Source organism: Oncorhynchus kisutch, linkage group LG12 (assembly GCF_002021735.2).
Source record: "Oncorhynchus kisutch isolate 150728-3 linkage group LG12, Okis_V2, whole genome shotgun sequence".
Taxonomy (NCBI): domain Eukaryota; kingdom Metazoa; phylum Chordata; class Actinopteri; order Salmoniformes; family Salmonidae; genus Oncorhynchus; species Oncorhynchus kisutch.
This window is the reverse complement of record NC_034185.2, coordinates 40598516-40619799: the sequence shown is the minus strand read 5'-3', so window position 1 is coordinate 40619799 and position 21284 is coordinate 40598516. Positions and strand designations below refer to the sequence as shown.

Sequence of the window (21284 nt, the reverse complement as noted above, 5' to 3'; positions counted from 1 at the left end):
TGGTTTTTGGAGTTTTGTGAGCACTTACCAAGTTCGTTCTCCTGCGTCTGACTTCCCTGCCACCAACACGCACCCATTACAGTTAATGCCTAAATGTAACCCTAACCTTAAAGATTCAGAGTTAATGCTTACATTTAACCTTAAACATTGTTTTTGAGGTTTGTGTTTTGCAAGCTAGAGATGGAGAGTTGTTTTGGTGTCTTTCATTTGAAGGAACCTACTTTTCATGCCATTGCTAGGCACATGCCAACCCAGACAATCTAAGGTAGGGAACCAGACATTCAAATACCTGCTTGGATGATTCACTTTGAAAGGCAAATCCATGGGTGGAACATTTTTATAAAAAGTGCTCCATGTGAATGAAGGTCCATTCAACTTTGCTTAAAGAAAGTAAATATTTGAGTTACCTAAAATGATCCTGAGTAATGTTTTAATGTTAATTCAAAAATAAATAGGGAAAGAATACTTTTCTGGGCTGTTGGATATCATCAATGAAAAATGTCTGTTTCATTATGATCTAGTGCTGCATCGTTTTATCATAGTCAAACGAGAGAGAGTCAGAGACATTAAGCATATAGCAAAATGCTCTCAGACACAATGATGCAACCTAACCACATTCAACTAACTACAGTACATTCCACTGTTGCTTAGCTGTGCCTTGATGCATGATGAAATTCCTTATGAATTACATTCTCCTTCTGAACACATCTATCTATTGTATGCTGATATGGAACAATGACTGAAGTCATGAAAAATATCTTGATTCAAACTACAGACCAAGGCACTAGAGTCCCTGAAGATCTCTACAAATGGACCTGATTGTCATTCACAGATTGTGACAGGACCCAAAGATTGACACAATGGTAAGAGCAACAGATGTAGCGAAACCATGGAGATGATCAATCTGCAACTGTCTGATTCCTTCCCCCGCTAGTTACCCTCAGCAACTTCACTGGGAGATGGAGACAAAAGACAAGCCATCTGACCGAGAATAGAATATAACACAAGAGGAGAGTGAGTGGTGTAAGTACTGTAGGGTGTTAAAGCAGGCCTGGGGCTGCAGGAATAAAGTATTCCCGTATGAGAGTGCACCTGGCCCTCCTCTGAAGAGCAGGCGAGTGTTCAACAGCAGAGCTCTAAAACAAGAGCTCTCAGACTCTAAACCTGCCCGTCTGTCTGTCTGTATCTGTGTGTCTGATTCTCTTTCTTTCTCTCAGTCCGTTTCTCTCTCACTCTCTCTCACTCTTGGATTTTATGCATTTTTGTCTGTCAAAGGAAGAAATCCTCTCTCTCCATTCCTCATAATCCCTCCCTTCACGTCTCCTTCTCTCTGCATCTCAGTCAAGTCACTCTACCTCTATCTTGCTCCCTATTTCAACTAGGAGCCTAACTTTGTTCCCTCTCTTTCTCTCTCTGTGTCTTTGCCCGTCTTTCACACTCCCTCAACCTTAAGGTCTAATACCATTTCTAGCCATCTCTCTTCATCTCTCTCTCTCTGTCTTTCTTTCTCACATACACATCAACAGCGTCTCACTCGACTGGCAAGCAACGACACAAATTAGCATGGAATAGCAGGCTGTGTTTTGATCAGCTAATATCTGTCAGCCAACCTCCAAGCCTGTGTAACCATGACACTGTAGCCAAGCTTTAGACACACACACACTCACGCACATATGTGTGTTGGCCCAGAACGTTGCTCCGTCAGTCTTTCTTCATCTCTCTCTTTCACTGTCCTCTCATCTCTCTCTCTCTGACCCAGAAGCATATAGAGCTAAGCCACCAGTTCTTTCTCTCGCCCATGGAGGCCTACCCACCAGCAACAAAAACAAATCCTCTCGTGTGGAGTGGAGAGAGGAAGGAATCGGGACGGATGGAAGAAAATATGGAGGGAGATAGGGAAGGATTCGAGATCGGAAAAGGAATGTAAGAGAGGAGAGACAGGGAAAACACTGGAGCTTCATTACGATGGATAATTCATTTGACATGATCTAAAGAAATCCAATTAGCATTAAAAGAAATATCCCTGTAAAAATCTGTCCGTTTAAACTAGAGATGGGTGTGTCTCAATCCACCACAACCAGTGAAAGGTGACAGAGCTAGAGTGGTGTTTGTTAGACCATGAGACATCCCGAAAATCAGTCTTCTCACAAAATCATCTGCATGGAAAGACGAGATTCTTATGAATACAATGGTGTTCTCCATTTTACTCTTCGACCCTCTCAAGCGTCTTCGAACTCGTCTGAAGTCGGTACAGCTGATCTGCCAACTTTTTCCTGTAGCGTCCAAACAGTTTGGCCTACACACTAATATGACCCCGATGTGAAATGGTGAGACTCTCTTAGAACACATACATGTTACTCTAGAACGCCCACAGGCCTCACAATACTCATCTGAAGGTTCCCTGGTACCAGTTGAAAAAAATGCATGAAAGCACAGTATACAGTTTATGGAGACTGCTTAGTGCCAAAAATAAGGGATTAAATACAGTTCAGAACAAACTTCCTTTAGATTTTTGGGGGATTACGATCTGTTGTTCCATGTAGTGAATCTGTTATTCAATGAGTTTGTATGGGCTAATAGCAGTAAGGCCAAATAAATAAATAATCAAATTCCATATCAAATAGCAAAATTATCCTTGGTATGACCTTCTTAAAACAATTCCATATAGCTTAATAGAAACGCCCCCTCCACAAGCTTAGACAGGGCTTAGACTGTTATGGGTTAAGGAAAGTGCTTTTTACAGCGATGCTCCTATAGCGCAGCGGTCTGATATTGGCAACACTAGTGGCGTTAAGTGCCGTTTAAGATGAGGGAGGACGATTTTCTTTTCATGAGCATGGCCTGATTTCTATTACAGCATATTGGATGACTGTCATTCATATTCCATTCACCCAGTTCAATGTAACAGCAATTGGTTTAGGCTAATACATGATACAAAAATGTCCCCTATACCCATCATGAGGTTGCTACAACCTAGCCTATGAATGAAAGTTTACAACGTAGGTACACAAAGGTCGAGACAAATTTGAGGTGACAGATAGTGACATTCAATACCGCCCTGCACACTCTTGCCTGCATCTAGCTGATATAGGGTGTAATCATTTAAGAAGCCAGGCCTGGTATTTATCGTGGATTTTGAAAAGGCATTTGATAGAGTAAGATGATATAAATCTATATTTACCTAGATTTTTTCAATTTCTGTGATTCTCTAATAAAAAGGGTCAAAATAATGTATAGCAACCCCAGGTGCAAAATAGTAAATAACGGCTACTTCTCAGAGAGGTTTGAATTGTCAAGAGGAGTTAAACAAGGGTGTCCGCTGTCACCATATCTATGCTAGCTATTAAAATCAGATCCAATAACAACATTTGAGGATTAGAAATCCAAGGCTTCCAAGGCTCTGCAGTTTGCCTATGAAATGGACTGATGGGGAAGTACTGTAGACATACTTGGTATTCATATCACAAAAGATATAAATAAGCTCTCCACAATGAATTTCAATAGAAAACTTGTAAAAATAGACAAGATCCTGCAACCATGGAGAGGTAAATACTTATCGATTTATGGAAAAACTTTCCTGATTAACTCCTTAGTCATATCTCAGTTTACTCACTTATGGTATGGTGCTGTTTTTCAAATCATATGAGCAAAACATATTTTGCTTTATCTGGGATACTAAACCAGACAAAATAAAGCGTACCTATCTATATAATGAATATGAATTGGGTAGGTTGAGATGATTAAATATAAAAGCACTAAACCTCTCTCTAAAAGCTTCACTTATTCAAAAGTTTTACTTGAACCCTAAATGTTTTTAAAGTAGATTACTAAGAAAAGTTCGTACTGTCACACCCTGGCCATAGAGAGGCTTTTATTCTCTATTTTGGTTAGGCCAGGTTGTGACTAGGGTGTGCATTCTATGTTCCTTTTTCTATGGTTTTGTATTTCTTTGTTTTTGGCCGGGTATGGTTCTCAATCAGGGACAGCTGTCTATCGTTGTCTCTGATTGAGAACCATAATTAGGTAGCTCTTGCCCGCATGGGTTTTGTGGGTAGTTGCTTTCTGTTTTGTACCTGACTGAGCTGGGTTAGTTGTTATTTTTGTTACTTTGTATTCAGTGTTCAGTTCTATTTAATAAATAATGAACACGTACCACGCTGCGCTTTGGTCCTCACCTTCTTCCACCAACGGCCTTTGTGCAGAAGGCCATGTCTCATTTTCGATTAATTGAAAGTGATATGTTTTTCAAAGTCTCTCTCTTTTTCAAACAAGCATTGCAGAGCTGGCTACAATTTCAATTTCATCCCCCTGAAAAGATATTACAACAAATATTATGGCTGAACTCAAATATGCTGGTTGATAAAATACCTGTATTTATGGGAAATATGTTTGAAATTTGTATTTTGTTCTTAAATGATATTGCAAATTGGAATGGTAGAGTCATGTCCTTCATGGAGTTATCAGAATTCTACGGGAAGGTCTGCTCAATCCAAGAGTACAACCAATTGATTACAGCATAACCCCAAAAAATCGAGGAGGCAGGTGGCAGCGGGAGGAGGTAGGGAACTGGTCTGTCTGCACAATATAAAGGATCAAAACTGGCGGAGGAATAAAAATAGCATAAATAGGAAAGTATACCAGTTTCATTTGAGGACCAGGATGTTGACAACTGTGCCATACAGATTGCAAAATAGTTGGGAAGAGATTTTGATTCTGTATCCTCACATGATGTACCGATTCCATGGTACCGGGTGTAGGAGTTGTTACAGAAAACGAAGCAAGATTCAAGACTTCGTGCTTTTCAGCAAAAATTATCATATAGAATTCTTGCCAACAACAAAATTTTGAATATTTGGGGTATAAAATCATCGAAGCTCTGCAGATTTTGTTGTAAGGATACAGAATCATGAGACCATTTATTTTGGTATTGCCCTCAAGTAGCCTGTTTCTGGTCTCAGGTTCAGGAATGGCTGAAAATAGCATTGATCTAAAATGTTACCTAGAAATAGTACTGTTTGGAGATGTGGAGAGACCGGGTCAGTCAATTACTAATATACTAATACTCTTAGTGTGTATTAATCAATTATTTCGTGAGATGATTATATTTAGTATAGTTTTATCTAAAAAGGATAACTTTTTAAATGTTTTATTTTTATGAAATTCACTGAGGAGGATGGACCTCCCCTTTCTCCTCTGAGGAGCCTCCACTGAGCATTTGATATTTTACAATAGGCCAGCATAGACAAAATATTGATCAACATGAACACTCATGCGAAATAAAGGTGAGAAATAAAGGTAATTTGGCATAAAACAAATATTAGAGCCATAAGCCTAACATACAGTGCCTTGCAAAATTATTCATCCCCCTCTGCGTTTTTCTATTTTGTTGTATTACAACCTTTAAATAGATTTTTTATTTGGATTTCATGTAATGGACAAACACAAAATACTCCAAATTGCTGAAGTGAAATGAAAAAATGACTTGTTTAAAATGTTTGTTTTTTAAACAAACGGAAAAGTGGTGCATGCATACTGTTATAAAAACATATCAGAAGCTTTGAACATCCCACGGAGCACCATTAAATCCATTATAAAAAAATGGAAAGAATATGCCACCACAACAAACCTGCCAAGAGAGGGCAGTCCACCAAAACTCACGGACCAGGCAAGGAGGGCATTAATCAGAGAGGCAAAAAAGAGCCCTGAAGGAGCTGCAAAGCTCCACAGCGGAGATTGGAGATCTGTCCATAGGACCACTTTAAGCCGTACACTCAACAGAGCTGGGCTTTACGGAAGAGTGGCCAGAAAAAAGCCATTGCTTATTGAAAAAAATAAGCAAACACGTTTGGTGTTTGCCAAAAGGAGTGTGGGAGACTCCTCAAACATATGGAAGAAGGTACTTTGATGAGATGAGAGAGACGATGTCAGATGAGACTAAAATTGAGCTTTTTGACAATCAAGGAAAACGCTATGTATGGCGCAAACCCAAAACCTCTCATAACCCCGAGAATTACACCCCCAAGCATAGTGGTGGCCACATCTTGCTGTGGGGATGCTTTTAGCCGGCAGGGACTGGGAAACAGGTCAGAATTTAAGCAATAATGGATGGCGCAAAATACAGGGACATTTTTGAGGGAAACCTGTTTCAGTCTTCCAGAGATTTGACACTGGGAAGGAGGTTCACCTTCCAGCAGGACAATGACCCTAAGCATACTGCTAAAGCAACATTTGAGTGGTTCAAGGGGAAACATTTACATTTCTTTTGAATGGCCTAGTCAACTCAGACCACAATCCAATTGAGAATCTGTGGTATGACTTACAGATTGCTGTACACCAATGGTACCCATTCAACTTGAAGGAGCTGGAGCAGTTTTGCCTTGAAGAATGGGCAAAAATCCCTGTGACTAGATGTGCCAAGCTTACAGAGACATACCCCAAGAGACATGCAGCTGTAATTGCTGCAAAATGTGGCTCTACAAAGCCTTTGGGGTGAATAGTTATGCACACTCAAGTTGTCTGTTTTTTTCTTATTTCTTGTTTGTTTCACAATAAGAATATTTTGCATCTTCAAAGTGAGATGCATGTTGTGTAAATCAAATGATACAAATGACCCAAAAATCTATTTTTATTTCAGGTTGTAAGACAACAAAATAGGAAAAATGCCAAAGGGGATGAATATATTCGCAAGGCACTGCCCTACAGTGTGCAGGACCTATTGATTCGTACAATTTGTAACACTCATCTCCCGTCCGGAATGCTTGAAAAAAAAAAACTATACAAAGTAACAAAATGTGATATCACGTAAAAGTTAATGCAACCAACTACAGAGATTGATGGGGAGGAGAGCGGGAGAGGAGGGAGACTCATGAACACCACTTCATTAAAGCAGGCTTGGCTTCAATAAAGCAGGCAGTCACCCACTTGGCTTCAGTCACCCCCAAGAATGAAAAGGGACAGCCTAGGGCTGCTCCTTGTCAGGCCTCTCACACTGGGCAGACAGAGGTACTGGCATGGACAGCTCATACAGCTTCCTCACATACAGTTGAAGTCAGAAGTTTACATTCACTTAGGTTGGAGTCATTAAAACTCGTTATCATCTCCACAAATGTCTTTTTAACAAACTATAGCATTGGCAAGTCGGTTAGGACATCTACTGTGTGCATGACACAACAGACAGATTTACAGACAGATTATTTCACTTATAATTCGCTGTATCACAATTCCAGTGGGTCAGAAGTTTACATACACTAAGTTGACTGTGCCTTTAAACAGAATGTGAAATTCCAGAAAATGATGTCATGCCTTTAGAAGCTTCTGATAGGCTAATTGACATCATTTGAGTAAATTAGAGGTGTACCCGTGGATCAATGACCATCGTTATGTTTGGAGGAAAAACAGGGAGGCTTGCAAGCCGAAGAACACCATCCCAACCGTGAAGCACAGGGTGGCAGCATCATGTTGTGGGGGTGCTTTGCAGGCAGGATGGACTGTTGCACTTCACAAACTACATGGCATCATGAGGAAGTAAAATAAAATATATTGAAGCTACATCTAAAGTCATCAGTCAGGAAGTTAAAGCTTGGTCGCAAATGGGTCATCCAAACGGACCATGACCCCAAGCATACTCCCAAAGTTATGGCAAAATGGCTTAAGGACAACAAAGTAAAGGTATTGGAGTGGGCATCACAAAGCCCTGACCTCCATCCTATAGAAAATGTGTGGGCAGAACTGAAAAAGCGTGTGCCAGCAAGGAGGCCTACAAACCTGACTCAGTTCCACCAGCTCTGTCAGGAGGAATGGGACAAAATTCACCCAACTTATTGTGGGAAGCTTGTGGAAGGCTACCCGAAATGTTTGATCCAAGTTAAACAATTTAAAGGCAATGCTACCAAATGCTAATTGAGTGTATGTAAACTTCTGACCCACTGGGAATGTGACGAAATAAATAAAAGCTGAAATAAATCACTCTCGACTATTTTTCTAACATTTCACATTCTTAAAATAAAGTGGTGATCCTAACTGACCTAAGACAGGGAATTTTTTGCTAGGATTAAATGTCAGGAATTGTGAAAAACTGAGTTTAAATGTATTCGGCTAAGGTGTATGTAAACTTCCGACTTCAACTGGACGTAACTGGATCAAGAGTGACCTCGTTGAAGAGAAAATCAACAAGCCCGTCTAGGTAGCCGGTAATGTTTTTGAAGAGGGAAATGTTTGTTAAATGGTAGTGAATTGAATTTCCTTAAATTATAATTTTCTTAAATTCCCTAAGTTATGATGCTAACAATTCATTGATGTAGTGATCTACTCATTCTACAGTGTGTTTTCTGGTGTTTTTTAAGTACTCAAATTGAGTTTTTTGTGGAACTTTTCAGTGTTTGTGTGCCTGAAATGCTCAATTTGATGCAGATTTTAAATGAATAACTATGACTTCACAGCATGTCCCCCCCTTCTTTGCCTTGGGAAAACTGATTTTTGTGTCACTGAAATCCTACAGAGAAAATGTCTACCATTACAGCTTGATGATAGTGGAAAGACATGATTAGCCCGAATTAATTACATCAACTGTAAGACAACAACCCACACAATGGAATGCCAAAATATGATTTTCAGGGGTAAATTACAAACACTGTACACACTGCAACACCTTTTGGACAACATTCCTTTGTGCCAGCCGTGTGCTGGCACTTCTAAGAGTCAATGTAGGGGGCTTAGGGATGGAGGAACAAAAAGCATATAGTGACTATCAGGTGTGTTACAGAAAATATACCATTCACAAGTCAAAGCAGCCACAGCCAGTTGCATTATCTCACGTTAGTCCCCTGATCCCCCCCCCCCACACACACAAAATGTTGGCTACCATGTCAGACTCATCAAACTCTGATACTTACATTATGGTCAGCGCTTGAAGCGCCATTTGAAGTTTTGTGTTATGCCACTGAACCATGAGATACAATCATAGTCATAGTGGCACTGTATCAGAAATGTTGCCAGGGTCCTCATGGTCTCTGTCTCCATGAACATGGCTACCCTTTAGTCAGTTAGCTGCTTAAGGCCTTTCCAACAGTCTCCTCATTCTCATGTGCAACCAAGAGGGCAGATAAAAACAAATGAAGCTAAGAAATTCGCAGGAGTAAACTACCAAGGCTGCCACTAGGCGCCACGGCAACCATGGAGCAGCAACTGATTTCCCTCCATTTCCTTCCCTAGACATAACAGCCTCCAGAGGAGTGTGCTTGTCTAGATAAGAGGAGGAACAGAAGGGCTCTCCAAGAAGATAACCCTGGTGATGGAGCAGTGTTTGAGAAGCATTTGAGAAGAGTTTGGCAAATCCACTGAGAACAGTGCTTAAACTGGCTCTGAATCTACTCCCTCCCTATCATTCTGTCTCATCAATGTCCTCCTCCTCAGACACAAGCCTGACAGTCAGAAGGACCAATGCCTTACAACAACCTCCATCCCCAAACATCTTTAAGAAATAGACAGTGTCTTGCAATAAAAATGGTGGCGATGGAAGTGGAGGTCAAGTTTTAGGCATATATTTTGATGACAACAGAGGAGTGTCCTTGTCTTTGAAGGTCTTGATGGTGTAATGTGTGGTTGTCACACTGTGAATGCTGCTCTGCCCTTCTCCCCTATTCTTCTTCTAATGAAAGAGATTACAGCTGGAGTCACTCAGAGTCACCCAGTCTTGACACTAGAGAGCCTCTCAGACACCAATGTCAATGCCCTCTTCCACAAGGAAGAGCCCATCAGACGATAGACAGGGTGTGGGGGAAGAGAGCGAGAGAGGCTTTGACTATGTACAGACTTAGTGAGCATAGCCTTGCTATTGAGAAAGGTCCCCATAGGCAGACCTGGCTCTCAAGAGAAGACAGGCTATATGCACACTGCCCACAAAATGAGGTGGAAACTGAGCTGCACTTCCTAACCTTCTGCCAAATGTATGACCATATTAGAGACACATATTTCCCTCAGATTACACAGACCCAAATTTTCCATCAACTAAATTTTCCATCCAATTTACCAACTCCCATATCTACTGGGTGAAATATCACAGTGTGCAATCACAGCAGCAAGATTTGTGACCTGTTGCTACAAGAAAAGGGAATTCAGTGATGAACAAACACCATTGTAAGTACAACCCATATTTACGTATTTGCATTTATTTGGACCTTTTTTTTAAAACTATTTGCACATCGTTACAACACTGCATATAGACATAATAAAACATTTGAAATGTCTTTATTCTTTTGGAACTTTTGTGAGTGTAATGTTTACTGTACATTTTTTATTGTTTATTTCACTTTGGTTTATGATCTATTTCACTTGCTTTGGCAATGTAAACATGTGTTTTCCCATGCCAATGAAGCCCCTTGAATTGAAATTAATTGAATTGAGAGGGGGAGGGACTGACTCGACTTCAAAGAGCAACTGGAAGCTTTGTTGATGTATTTGTAAAGGTAAACAATAAAAAAACAAGTCTTTCTTTTCATACTGGCATATTGACACAGTACAGTATGTGTTACGAATAGTTCCTTATTCCATGGGTTGTTTTATGTAGTGGATATAGGTGATTATCCTAAATTATAAAACAGGTATTCCACAAGTTACCACCATCTAAATCTATGACGTTGAAATGCCTATTTACTTTGTCTATCTGATTGCGCAATCCACTGTCTCATCAGCCCAGCTAGGCAATTTACAGTATATACTAGATCTACACTGTAAAAAAAGCATCATTTTAATCGATACATACAAAGAAATGTCAATAAAAAACATGTTTGAAATGATTGTGTTAGATGTGTAGTTGGCTATCTCTTCTGAACAATGGCCTGGTGAGAGAGCAAATGTTCTATGCCAGGTGAAATTGAAATCATTACCTCATTGTTATGGATGTCTCCCCAAAGAATTCACCATAAAACAGTTTAAACAAACGCAAATGCAGCTTCTTTGCTATTATTCTGGCTGCACTGTTTGACGTGACTGTGTTAGCTGAAGTTGTCTTGCTAGGAAGCAAGGGATACAGTGTCTTCAGAAAGTATTCATACCCCTTGACTAATTCCACAATTTGTTGTGTTACAGCCTGAATTTTATATCCACACAATACTGCATAATGACAAAGTAAAAACGTGCTTTTAGCAATGTTTTCAAATGTATTGAAAATTAAATACAGAAATGGCTAATTTGCATAAGTATCCTCAACACGGGACCCTCAGGGGTGCGTGCTCAGTCCCTCCTGTACTCCCTGTTAACTCATGACTGCATGGCCAGGCACGACTCCAACACCATCATTAAGTTTGCCGATTACACAACAGTGGTAGGTCTGATCACCGACAACGAGGAGACAGCATATAGGGAGGAGGTCAGAGACCTGACCGTGTGGTGCCGGGACAACAACCTCTCCTTCAACGTGATCAAGACAAAGGAGATGATTGTGGACTACAGGAAAAGGAGGACCGAGTACGCCCCAATTGTCATCGACAGGGCTGTAGTGGCGCAGGTTGAGAGCTTCAAGGTCCTTGGCGTCCATATCATCAACAAACTAACATGGTTCAAATACACCAAGACAGTCATGAAGAGGGAACAACAAAACCTATTCCCCCTCAAGAGACTGAAAAGATTTGGCATGGGTCCTCAGATACTCAAAAGGTTCTACAGCTGCACCATCGAGAGCATCCTGACGGGTTGCATCACTGCCTGGTATGGCAACTGCTCGGCCTCCAACCGCAAGGCACTACAGAGGGTACTGCGTACGGCCCAGTACTTCACTGGGGCCAAGCTTCCAGCCATCCAGGACCTCTATATCAGGCGGTGCAAGAGGAGGGCCCTAAAAATTGTCAAAGACTCCAGCCACCCTAGTCATAGACTGTTCTCTCTGCTACAAGTGGTACCGGAGTGCCAAGTCTAGGTCCAAGAGGCTTCTAAAGAGCTTCTACCCCGCAAGCCATAAGACCCCTGAACATCTAATCAAATGGCTACCCAGACTATCTGCATTGCCTCCCCCCATCTTTTATGCTGCTGCTACTCTCTGTTATTATCGATGCATAATCACTTTTATAACTCTACCTACATGTACATATTACCTCAATTACCTCGACTAACCGGTGCCTCCGCACATAGACTCTGTACCGGTACCCCCTGTATATAGCATCGCTATATCATTTGTTACTTTCATTTCTTTTTTTGTGGTATTTTTAAAACTGCATTGTTGGTTAAGGGCAAGTAAGCATTTCACTGTATGGTTGTATTCGGAACATGTGACAAATAGAATATGATTTGATTTATTCACACCCCTGAGTCGATACTTTGTAGAAGCACCTTTGCCACAGCTGTGAGTCTTTCTGGGTAAGTCTCTTTGAGCCTTCCGCAGGTGGATTGTGCAACATTTTCCCATTATTCTTTTCAAAATTCTTCAAGCTCTGTCAAATTGGTTCATTGCTCGACATTGGATCATTGCTAGACAACCATTTTCAGGTCTTGCTATAGATTTGCAGGTAGATTTTAAGTCAAAACTGTAACTCGGCCACTCAGGAACATTCATTTGGTAAATCACTTGGTAAGCATCTCCTGTGTATATTTGGCCTTGTGTTTTAGGTTAGTGTCCTGCTGAAAGGTGAATTCATCTCCCAGTGGAAAGCAGACTGAACCAGTTTTTCCTCTGTCAATTAAATTAGTATTGTGGAGTAACTACAATGTTGTTGATCCATCCTCAGTTTTCTCATATCACATATTAAACTCTGCAACTGTTTTAAAGTCACAATTGGCCTCATGGTGAAATCCCTGAACGGTGTCCTTCCTCTCTGGCAACTGAGTTAGGAAGAACCGTTGTATCTTTGTAGTGACTGGGTGTATTGATACACCATCCAAAGTGGAATGAAGAACTTCACCATGCTTATTTTTCTTTTTACCCATCTACCAATAGGTGCCCTTCATTGCGATGCATTGAAATCCTCCCTGGTATTTGTCATTGAATCTGTGTTTGAAAATCACTGCTCAACTGAGGGACCTTACAGATAATTGTATATGTGGGGTACAGAGATGAGGTATTCATTCAAAAATCATGTTAAAACACTATTATTGCACATAGAGTGAGTCCATGCAACTTATTATGTGACTCGTTAAGCACATTATTACTCCTGAACTTATTTAGGCTTGCCATAACAAAGGGTTTGAATACTTATTGAATCAAGACATTTCAGCTTTACATGTTTTATTAATAATAATAAAAAATGAAAAACATAATTCCACTTTGACATTATGGGGTATGTGTGTATGCAAATGACAAAAAAACATCTAAATGTAATCCATTTTAAATTCAGGCTGTAACACAACATAATGTGGGAAAGTCCAAAGATGTGCCATGATTGGGTCACGTCCATAGATTTAGAACAAAAAGACTGGGTTGCGTCTCTGGCAACCGAACCAATAGACCGAACGACCAGCCAGCTTGGGTAGCAACCCTAGATTTGTGTCTGGACTGTATCTTGTGGAATGATGAAATAGTATGAATAAATTCATCAAAATACAATTTTTTTATGAAAATATGTCAATCATTATTTGAATACGATGGTAACCCTTACAAAAGTGATATTGCCCTAGAAGCCGGTGTTTGGAGGATATATTGGCACGGTTTGCCGGCCCTCGACCACCCATGCCAATAAAGTTGTATTGAATATCATCCAAACACCGGCTTCTCAGGCATAATCAAGGTGTACAAAATCTACACCCTGACACAGCATCATATAAGCAGTTTTATATCTGTGACAGAGATACAAATGATTCATTACCAGTGACCATTTCTCACTGGAAATAGTGGTATCTACTCCAATTCCACTTAGTTGCCTTGGTGATGTGTGTCGGGAAGCAGGCAGCACAAAACCACCCTGCACCCGCCGTTGAATACCATACAAAAACCACATTACCCCAAAATAAGTACCTTATAGCCATGTGCCTTACCTGCCAATGAGGAGGAACTCTCCTCCAGCCACACCCAGACGTCTCATGGCCATGAGGAGGCCGCGCACGGTCATGCCCTCGCAAAAACACACCACCACGCGGGCCTTGGGCAGACGTTCACGGAGTTTCTTAAGCAGGCGGTCAAAGTGTTTCTCCCCGGCGTTGCTGTAGATCTTGTCAGAGTGGGCGATGCACAGACCCTCCTGGGAGGCCAGCTCCTTGAAGGCCTCCATGCCACTCTCCCCATAGTTTCCTAGGGTGGAGGGATGAACAGATGGGTTAATCACCACTTGACACACAAAATGACTGACGAGGAGTCACCATTTTGGAGCAGGAAAAGGAAAAACATCCTCATCATTCATCTACAATGGAGGCTTTGTCGTTATAGAAAACGAGACCTACATAAAAAGTCACCATCGAGCACTGGGGAACAATCGTAGCATAGAATCATCATGAGAAAGTATATAGTCTATGAGCATTCCTTTTCATTTCAACCAAGCCTCTCAATCTATTTCACTGAGTTGTAGCTAACTGTCTATACTTTTTATTTCAACCAAGCCTCTCAATCTATTTCACTGAGTTGTAGCTAACTGTCTATACTTTTTATTTCAACCAAGCCTCTCAATCTATTTCACTGAGTTGTAGCTAACTGTCTATTTCAGTGTGCACTGATTTCAGTCTTTCTCTATACACTTCATCAAGGCCCTGCAGGCTGACAGTGACTGGATTCAGCCACACTAAAGCGGAAAGCTCACCAGAAACGGACGGGCGGAGCAAGCGGAGCGAGGTGGGTGGAAAGGATGGGACAGGCAGAGACAGCAGTGACTGTATGTTAGCAGGATAGTCCATATCTCCAATCACCTTTGCTGATAGCGATGTTGTGTTTCCATAAGTGGATGATTTGGTCTTATTTAGCATGTATGGTAACGCTTCAACCCTTCGCTAGCTCTTCCAATTAAAATAAGCTTGAAAAAAAGTGAATTACATTTTATTTTTTATTTTGTGTGACTAGTGCCAGCAATAGAAAGCCAAAATAGAGAGACAAGTTCTAATTGAGCAAGGTGTCAATGAGGACAACCTGCCCGCCCGGCTTCGGTGGGGTCATTATAATTCAAAATAATGCATTCTAAAATAAATCACACACACACACGCCTCACACATTCGCCGTTCGGGAGATTAGGCTAAAACTACTGTCGTAGTCTCATGACTGTGACACGTCAGGCTGTGAGTGACTGTGACTGTGCTGCAGTCCATATCCATCCTCTGATATAACCAGATAAAAAGGGAGTCAAGTGGGTACTGATCGCAATCAGGGATGCTGAATGGGGTAGAGAGGGCTGCTATGTTTGCCTATGATGACATCCTAATCAAGCTCTGCAAAGCTGTCTTATTTTACAGGTGTAACCTTGATTTAACTAGGCATTAAAAACAAATTATTATTGACAATGACGGCCTACACCGACGTACATACATAGGCTGCGTCTGAAATTGCATCATATTCCCTATGTAGTGCACTGCTTTTGACCAGAGCCAAAAGTACTGCACTATAGAGGATATGGTGCTACTTTGGACACAACTCTAGTTGTGCACAGAGGAGGCTGTTTTATTGTGTATATTCAAAGTGCTGGCTTCAATCAAAGATGTTGTCTGCAATGTTAATGCAGTGCTTTCATGACCTTGACACACACCTGTCTCATTCTGAAAAGTTGAGGCATCTTCCTGAGCACATTGTGCTCTTTTGACAGTATGACTGTGCTTGAAAAGGGAAAAGTGGTCTGAATTGGCAACACACTAATGCATTACCCGAGGGATGCTATTAGACTGGGCCACAATTGTTAGTTTTCCAACATAGCCTTTGATGATATTTTGAATGGCCTCGTTTTATTTTCCTGATGGCAAATGGGAATCATGATATCCAATTATTTTTCTCTTTCGATTGAGGTTGGAGGGTGGGATGGATGGATGAAAGCAGGCGGAGGTATATTGACACCCGTTCACTGAAACGATTTATGTTAATCTAGCCAGGTAATTTATGCAATCGCAGATCCTTAGCTGTTGCTATGGGCAACATGCTGCATGTTTACTTGTCTTAGGTGGTGGAGAGAGATGGGTGCATGGGGAGGTGCTGTCTGTCGTTGTGACTGCTGTTTAATGCAATCTGAACAGGTGAATTCATTTTATGGTTGATCAATTCTAAACCCCTTAAATTCAAAGGATTTCAATTTAAAGATTTTTGTCCAGCAAGAGACATTTTAGTCACATTTTTCATATCAATTAATACATTTACTACATTTTTTATCTCACAGCCCCCACAGTTTTCACAACAACAACCATTCCTCAAAGTGCACAAAATACAATTTACCTTACCATACACTCAATATTATACCTAGCAGGCATGGCGAAGGTCAGATCCCTAGCACCCCCTAGCTGTACCTCATGGCACTTCACCTCCCCTCTCTCCTGGCTCTGCCTGCATGCCCTTCAACCTGACCGTGACCCCTGAATTTTTGTGATTCCCCATACTGGTTTCTAGGGTCTGCCGTTACAAGGTGATCCAGAGTTCAACCCTCCCTTTAGGGCCTGTCTATCACATATCCCTCTAACAACTCCCAGAATTCATCAGTGGCCACTACAGAGCAGAGATGCACTCTGCCTTTCAATCATTACCTGATCACTCCATTGGTTACATTTCACTGAGATTTAGGCTGAGGAGGCTCGGCTAATGGCTAATGTAACCACAATTTAGCCATCTTCACATTTAATTTCATCTTCTCCCAATTACAGTTGTGGTAAAACTGGTGAAAGAGTTGTATGTGATTCAAGCTTAAGCGTTGTGGAGTGCTACTGGTATGTGAACCATTTCAGCACCATGGACAGCGCACTGACAAACTCCACCGAAAACGCATTCAGACAGGTGCTGCTGAAAAGCTAATGTGGGCTGCTATTGCGATGTGCTGATATTGCCAGCGTTGAGGGGCATTGCCAGAGGTGCGTAGAAATCCCTCACAACCATGGGTTAAATATGATGGAAACACACTCAACACAGTAATTCCTCTACATCTGAACAGAAATAACACACTTGGGAGTTTATTTCTAGCGATATCCATAACAGGGGGAGACGTTTGGAGGTATTGATTACACCCATAGAATTAGAATTACTAGAGCAGACATTTCTTTCAAGTGTTATGTAAATGGGTGGACCAGATGGATTCTATTTATATGATTTCTCGCATAGAGTTACATTACCTGTAACCCCAGCCTGATAGTATGCCACACAGCACAAGAACAGCAAATGCAAAGGGGAAACAGTCCATTTGTGCCCCTGTTAAATATGGACAGGCTGGTTGATTAATTAAGACATGCTTAGAAATGCAAATAATGAAGATGATGGAGCCCGCCTGTTATTTTCTAATGGAATAGAATTAGCATCAAATTAAACATCCTGGGAGACAGAGAGAAAGAGAGAGGAGAGAGAGAGAGCAGTGCTGACTGATTATCTTTTCTATCTAGCGTCCAATCTAATTGTCTCTAAAATAAATAGATCCAAATAAATACCAAAATGCATTTTCAGTCAGAGAACATTGACAACAATACGACTGAATTGTGGCTTGAGAGATTGGATGCGTTGCTGGACTGTGGATGTGATAAAAGGCAGAAGAACAGATTGTTGTGACGTACATCCAATATAGGTCACAACCCCATATTTTACCTGGGGTGTGTGTATGGATAGTTATATTGCACAGGATGTATAGGTTTGTCTGGAGAGAGGGAATTCCAGTTTAACAGTTTCCCTTCAACGCAATGCACACAGAAGCACATACAGGGAGGACACAAAGTTAGGAGCAAGTGCTTAACTGTTTACAAACCACGCTCACAATCCACCACCATATAAATAGCTAGGCCTATTTGTCATAATCCCAGATTTTTCCAACCCAAACAGAGACAAGACAAAATCTATTTGTTCGTGCAAAACCTCTCCAAATCTGTGCTAGTCCAACTATGCCTACTTGGTCTAATCCTATCCTAGAAGTTGAACCCTGTTTTGAGTGAGTTGAGCGACTCACCCTCTGTGTGCACCGCAGACACATAGGTCCAGTTGTAGCGCTTGACTATGTCCAGCATGGCCCTGGCCTGGAGCGTGTCAGAAGGCACGACCCGCAGGAAGTACTTAAAGAGCGTCTTGTCACTCAGGTCGATACTGGTTGCGGAATAAGCAATCTGGGGGATGTTGAAGAGCTGCAGCAAGTTCTGCACCTGGATAGCCACGGAGCTTGAGCCCGGCCCGATCACCCCAGCAATGGGCTTCTTGGAGGGCGGGGGCTGGTTAGATGGCGTCCCGTCGATGCACCACTTGGAGCCGTCCTTGTCGTCCCGGATGGAGATGAGGGAATCCCGGATGAACTCGATGCTCTGCTCCAGGGCCACAGAGGAGTGCCAGCAGGAGTCCCGGATCTCACAGCCCAGGCTGATGTTGGGGAGCAGGAAAGGGTCGGCGTTGATCCGGTCCAGGGTGTGGAACATGGCCTCCACCCGCTGGATGCCATACTGCTCACGGACATCCCCGCACTTTCGGTCGGCCACTTTTTCGGCGGACGGCTGGTGGTGGACGGAGAAGAGGGCCCCGATTATCACGTCTCCATCCATCCGGGCCACGGAGCGGGGAGTGGCCCGCGGGACCGCCGATCGCTCAAAGATGCTGCTTTTGTGGGACAGCACGAGTACATCAAAGAATAGTGTCGGGAGACACAGGAGCATGAGGAAAGCCATCTTTACGCTTGCCATATCCCGCAGCACGTGAGCGGCGCCAGCTACGCGGGCATACTATCTGCTCCTGGCAGTTGAGCAGGAACGTTGGCTGTCTCTCAGTATATCCACGTTTAACCCAGTGACCATGATTTGGGAACACAGCGTCCTGAGCATATCCAAACACACCTGAAGAGAGATCAAAACACACTGTCATAAAATATCAAGCAAGAATGTGAAGGCAGCAACAGATATGCAACGTTCCAGTTATCATATAGTCTCTACATTACATGGGTTTGAAAATAATGGTGGCCCTCACAATGAACAGGAGGATATTCTTGAATTGATGAGGTTCATAGCCTATTAGCCAACACACCATTCCTTCTAGAAATAAGGCTTACCCCTTTGCAAACTATATATACTATCATTAATATAAGGCTTACCCCTTTGCAAACTATATATACTATCATTAATCCCACAAGGGGCAATTATGTTATCGCTCCCACCGTCCATTGAGAAACCCGAGCTGCCGAGAAACCCATTTCAGCACCCTGGAGAGCTCACTAACTCAGCGGATTACTGAGGAAACGCCTTCGTACAGGTAGGTGCTACTGATAAACTATGTAGGGTACTGGAGCTATGTGCAGATATTTCCACGGTCGTGAAAGGATCTCATTGAGTTCCTAAACAATCAATGGCAAAGTATATTCCTTTCATTAGAGACGACTGAACAAATCCTTGATACCCAGTCTGATGACATGGAGCTTTGAACAACGTTGCACGGAGTCTCGTGGAATTATAATTGAGCATAAATCGAATTTCCAAGACATTGTATCTTGTCATGCTCTGTAAAGATCCAATGCGCAGCATGCAATATTTTCCACCCTCAACTATTCGAATTCATCGCCCACACCCCTCAGTGGCCTGAATCAAAAACATTCAATAAAATGCCATTATCGAAAAAGGATGATTACAAGGTAATCCGTGTCGCGAGCATATCAAAACCGACACATGCTCTAGCGTTCACATCTCTTCTCTCAAATGAATTCGGGGAAGAACTTCTGACGTACCTGAATCTGCGAGACATATCGCGTGCCATGCTCCGTCTTCTGTGCCGCGTGGTCCTTGGCTGTGATAGTTGAGTTTGTATCGCTCGAGCGGACGTTTTTTTTCTCTCCTCCAGCGAGATCACGAGAACCCCCACCCCTCCTCGTCTTCTTCTCATTTCTCTCTCTGCCCGTTTGTTACCACATTTCAAAATCCGGGTCATAAAAGCTGCAGTCTTAATAGCTCAACATTGTAGGCGTTTAAAACCCCACTACAGGTAACTTATTGTTAGTCGTGTCATTATTCATGCCAGGGTTAATCAGCCTGAACCTGAGAGGTGCCGCATTGGAGAGTTAAGCAGTGCGCAAGCCGCTTAGACAGCTGATATAGATGGTGTTTGTCTACAGAATTGTGACCCGGTCCATTACCCCATGCCTCAACTGGACCGTCTCACAGCAACAACACTCAGTGTGAGAATACATTGATTTATTTTGTCAATGGTTGACCAGATAATGGAGGAATCATCAATCAAATGGTACTTTTCTTATTAAGGAATGAGAGTCCAACATTGTACTAGTCCTGGTCTACCCTAGCTAATCTGTCTATAGGCTATATATCTTCTGATCCAATATCTGACCTCTAAATTCGGATGGGTGCCAGATATACCGACTGACCTGTCTGACTTAAATCCAAATAGTGATATTTCAACGAAGCACCTCAATGGTAGAAAAAACCTATAGTTGAAGTTGAAGACCTTACTTGTAAGCCTAACGTAGAAGATGTACATTGAGTTAATTGCCGAAGGTCAACAGTGTTAAGTCTTCCAAATCGTGGAGAGGTGCTTTGTTTAGAATTGGGTCATTTCTGTGCTATATTCTCTGTGCCATATTCTCTCCACCAAGAAATGGGTTTGGGCGACATATATCAAACAGCGTTAGGAAAAACGAAAAAGGAGTCCACAAGGCTAGAGAGGGCTGCGTTGCGTGGGCACGCCGGGAGCCAGCAGCAGCAGGCGTTTAATAAGTAAACAACCGGCGAGCGCACTAGGACATATCTTCCTGACACGCGCCCTGTGGAGTGTGAACATGGAGAGCAAGCGTAATTATGTGTGTGTCTGAGAGAGTGATAGATAGATAAAATCGAGATGAACAAATCTCTCTCACACTCACACATACACCATTACACACACACACACACCGTCACTTATTAGAAACGGATGTCATGCGGTGTTATCCTATATGTAGCCTACCTCTTTGATATCCTGCTGAGAAGAGTCAACGGGATTTAAGAGATTGGAGGTTATAGAAGGTACCCAAGCGCCATGAGAAGCGTGAGCATAGACCAGACAGATCCATCAGAAAACGCACAGAAATAACGTTATAAGTCACTATCACGCAGTCAGTGGTGGAAAAAGTGCACAATTCTCTTACTTGAGTAAAAGTAAAGATACCTTAATAGAAAATAACTCAGGTAAAAGTGAAAGTCACCCAGTAAAATACTACTTGAGTAAAAGTCTAAAAGTATTTGATTTTAAA

General features: G+C 42.0%; 1 protein-coding gene across 5 annotated transcripts in view; it reads right to left on the bottom strand.

Moving 5' to 3' along the window:
- Positions 1 to 20108, bottom strand: part of grm1a (glutamate receptor, metabotropic 1a) — a 49533-nt gene extending 29425 nt beyond the window's left edge. For 4 of the 5 annotated variants that reach the window (XM_031837553.1, XM_031837556.1, XM_020496952.2 and 1 more), the window contains exons 1-3: positions 19773 to 20108; positions 18024 to 18891; positions 13960 to 14212 (exon numbers count right to left, since the gene is read on the bottom strand). In XM_031837553.1, coding sequence (XP_031693413.1) covers positions 13960 to 14212; positions 18024 to 18741 — 971 coding nt within the window. In that variant the 5' untranslated portion in view covers positions 18742 to 18891; positions 19773 to 20108. Of the gene's footprint in view, positions 1 to 13959; positions 14213 to 18023; positions 18892 to 19208; positions 19724 to 19772 lie in introns of those variants that run through there. The other variant, XM_031837555.1, reaches the window with a different exon arrangement.
- Between the last annotated feature and the right edge of the window lie 1176 nt (positions 20109 to 21284).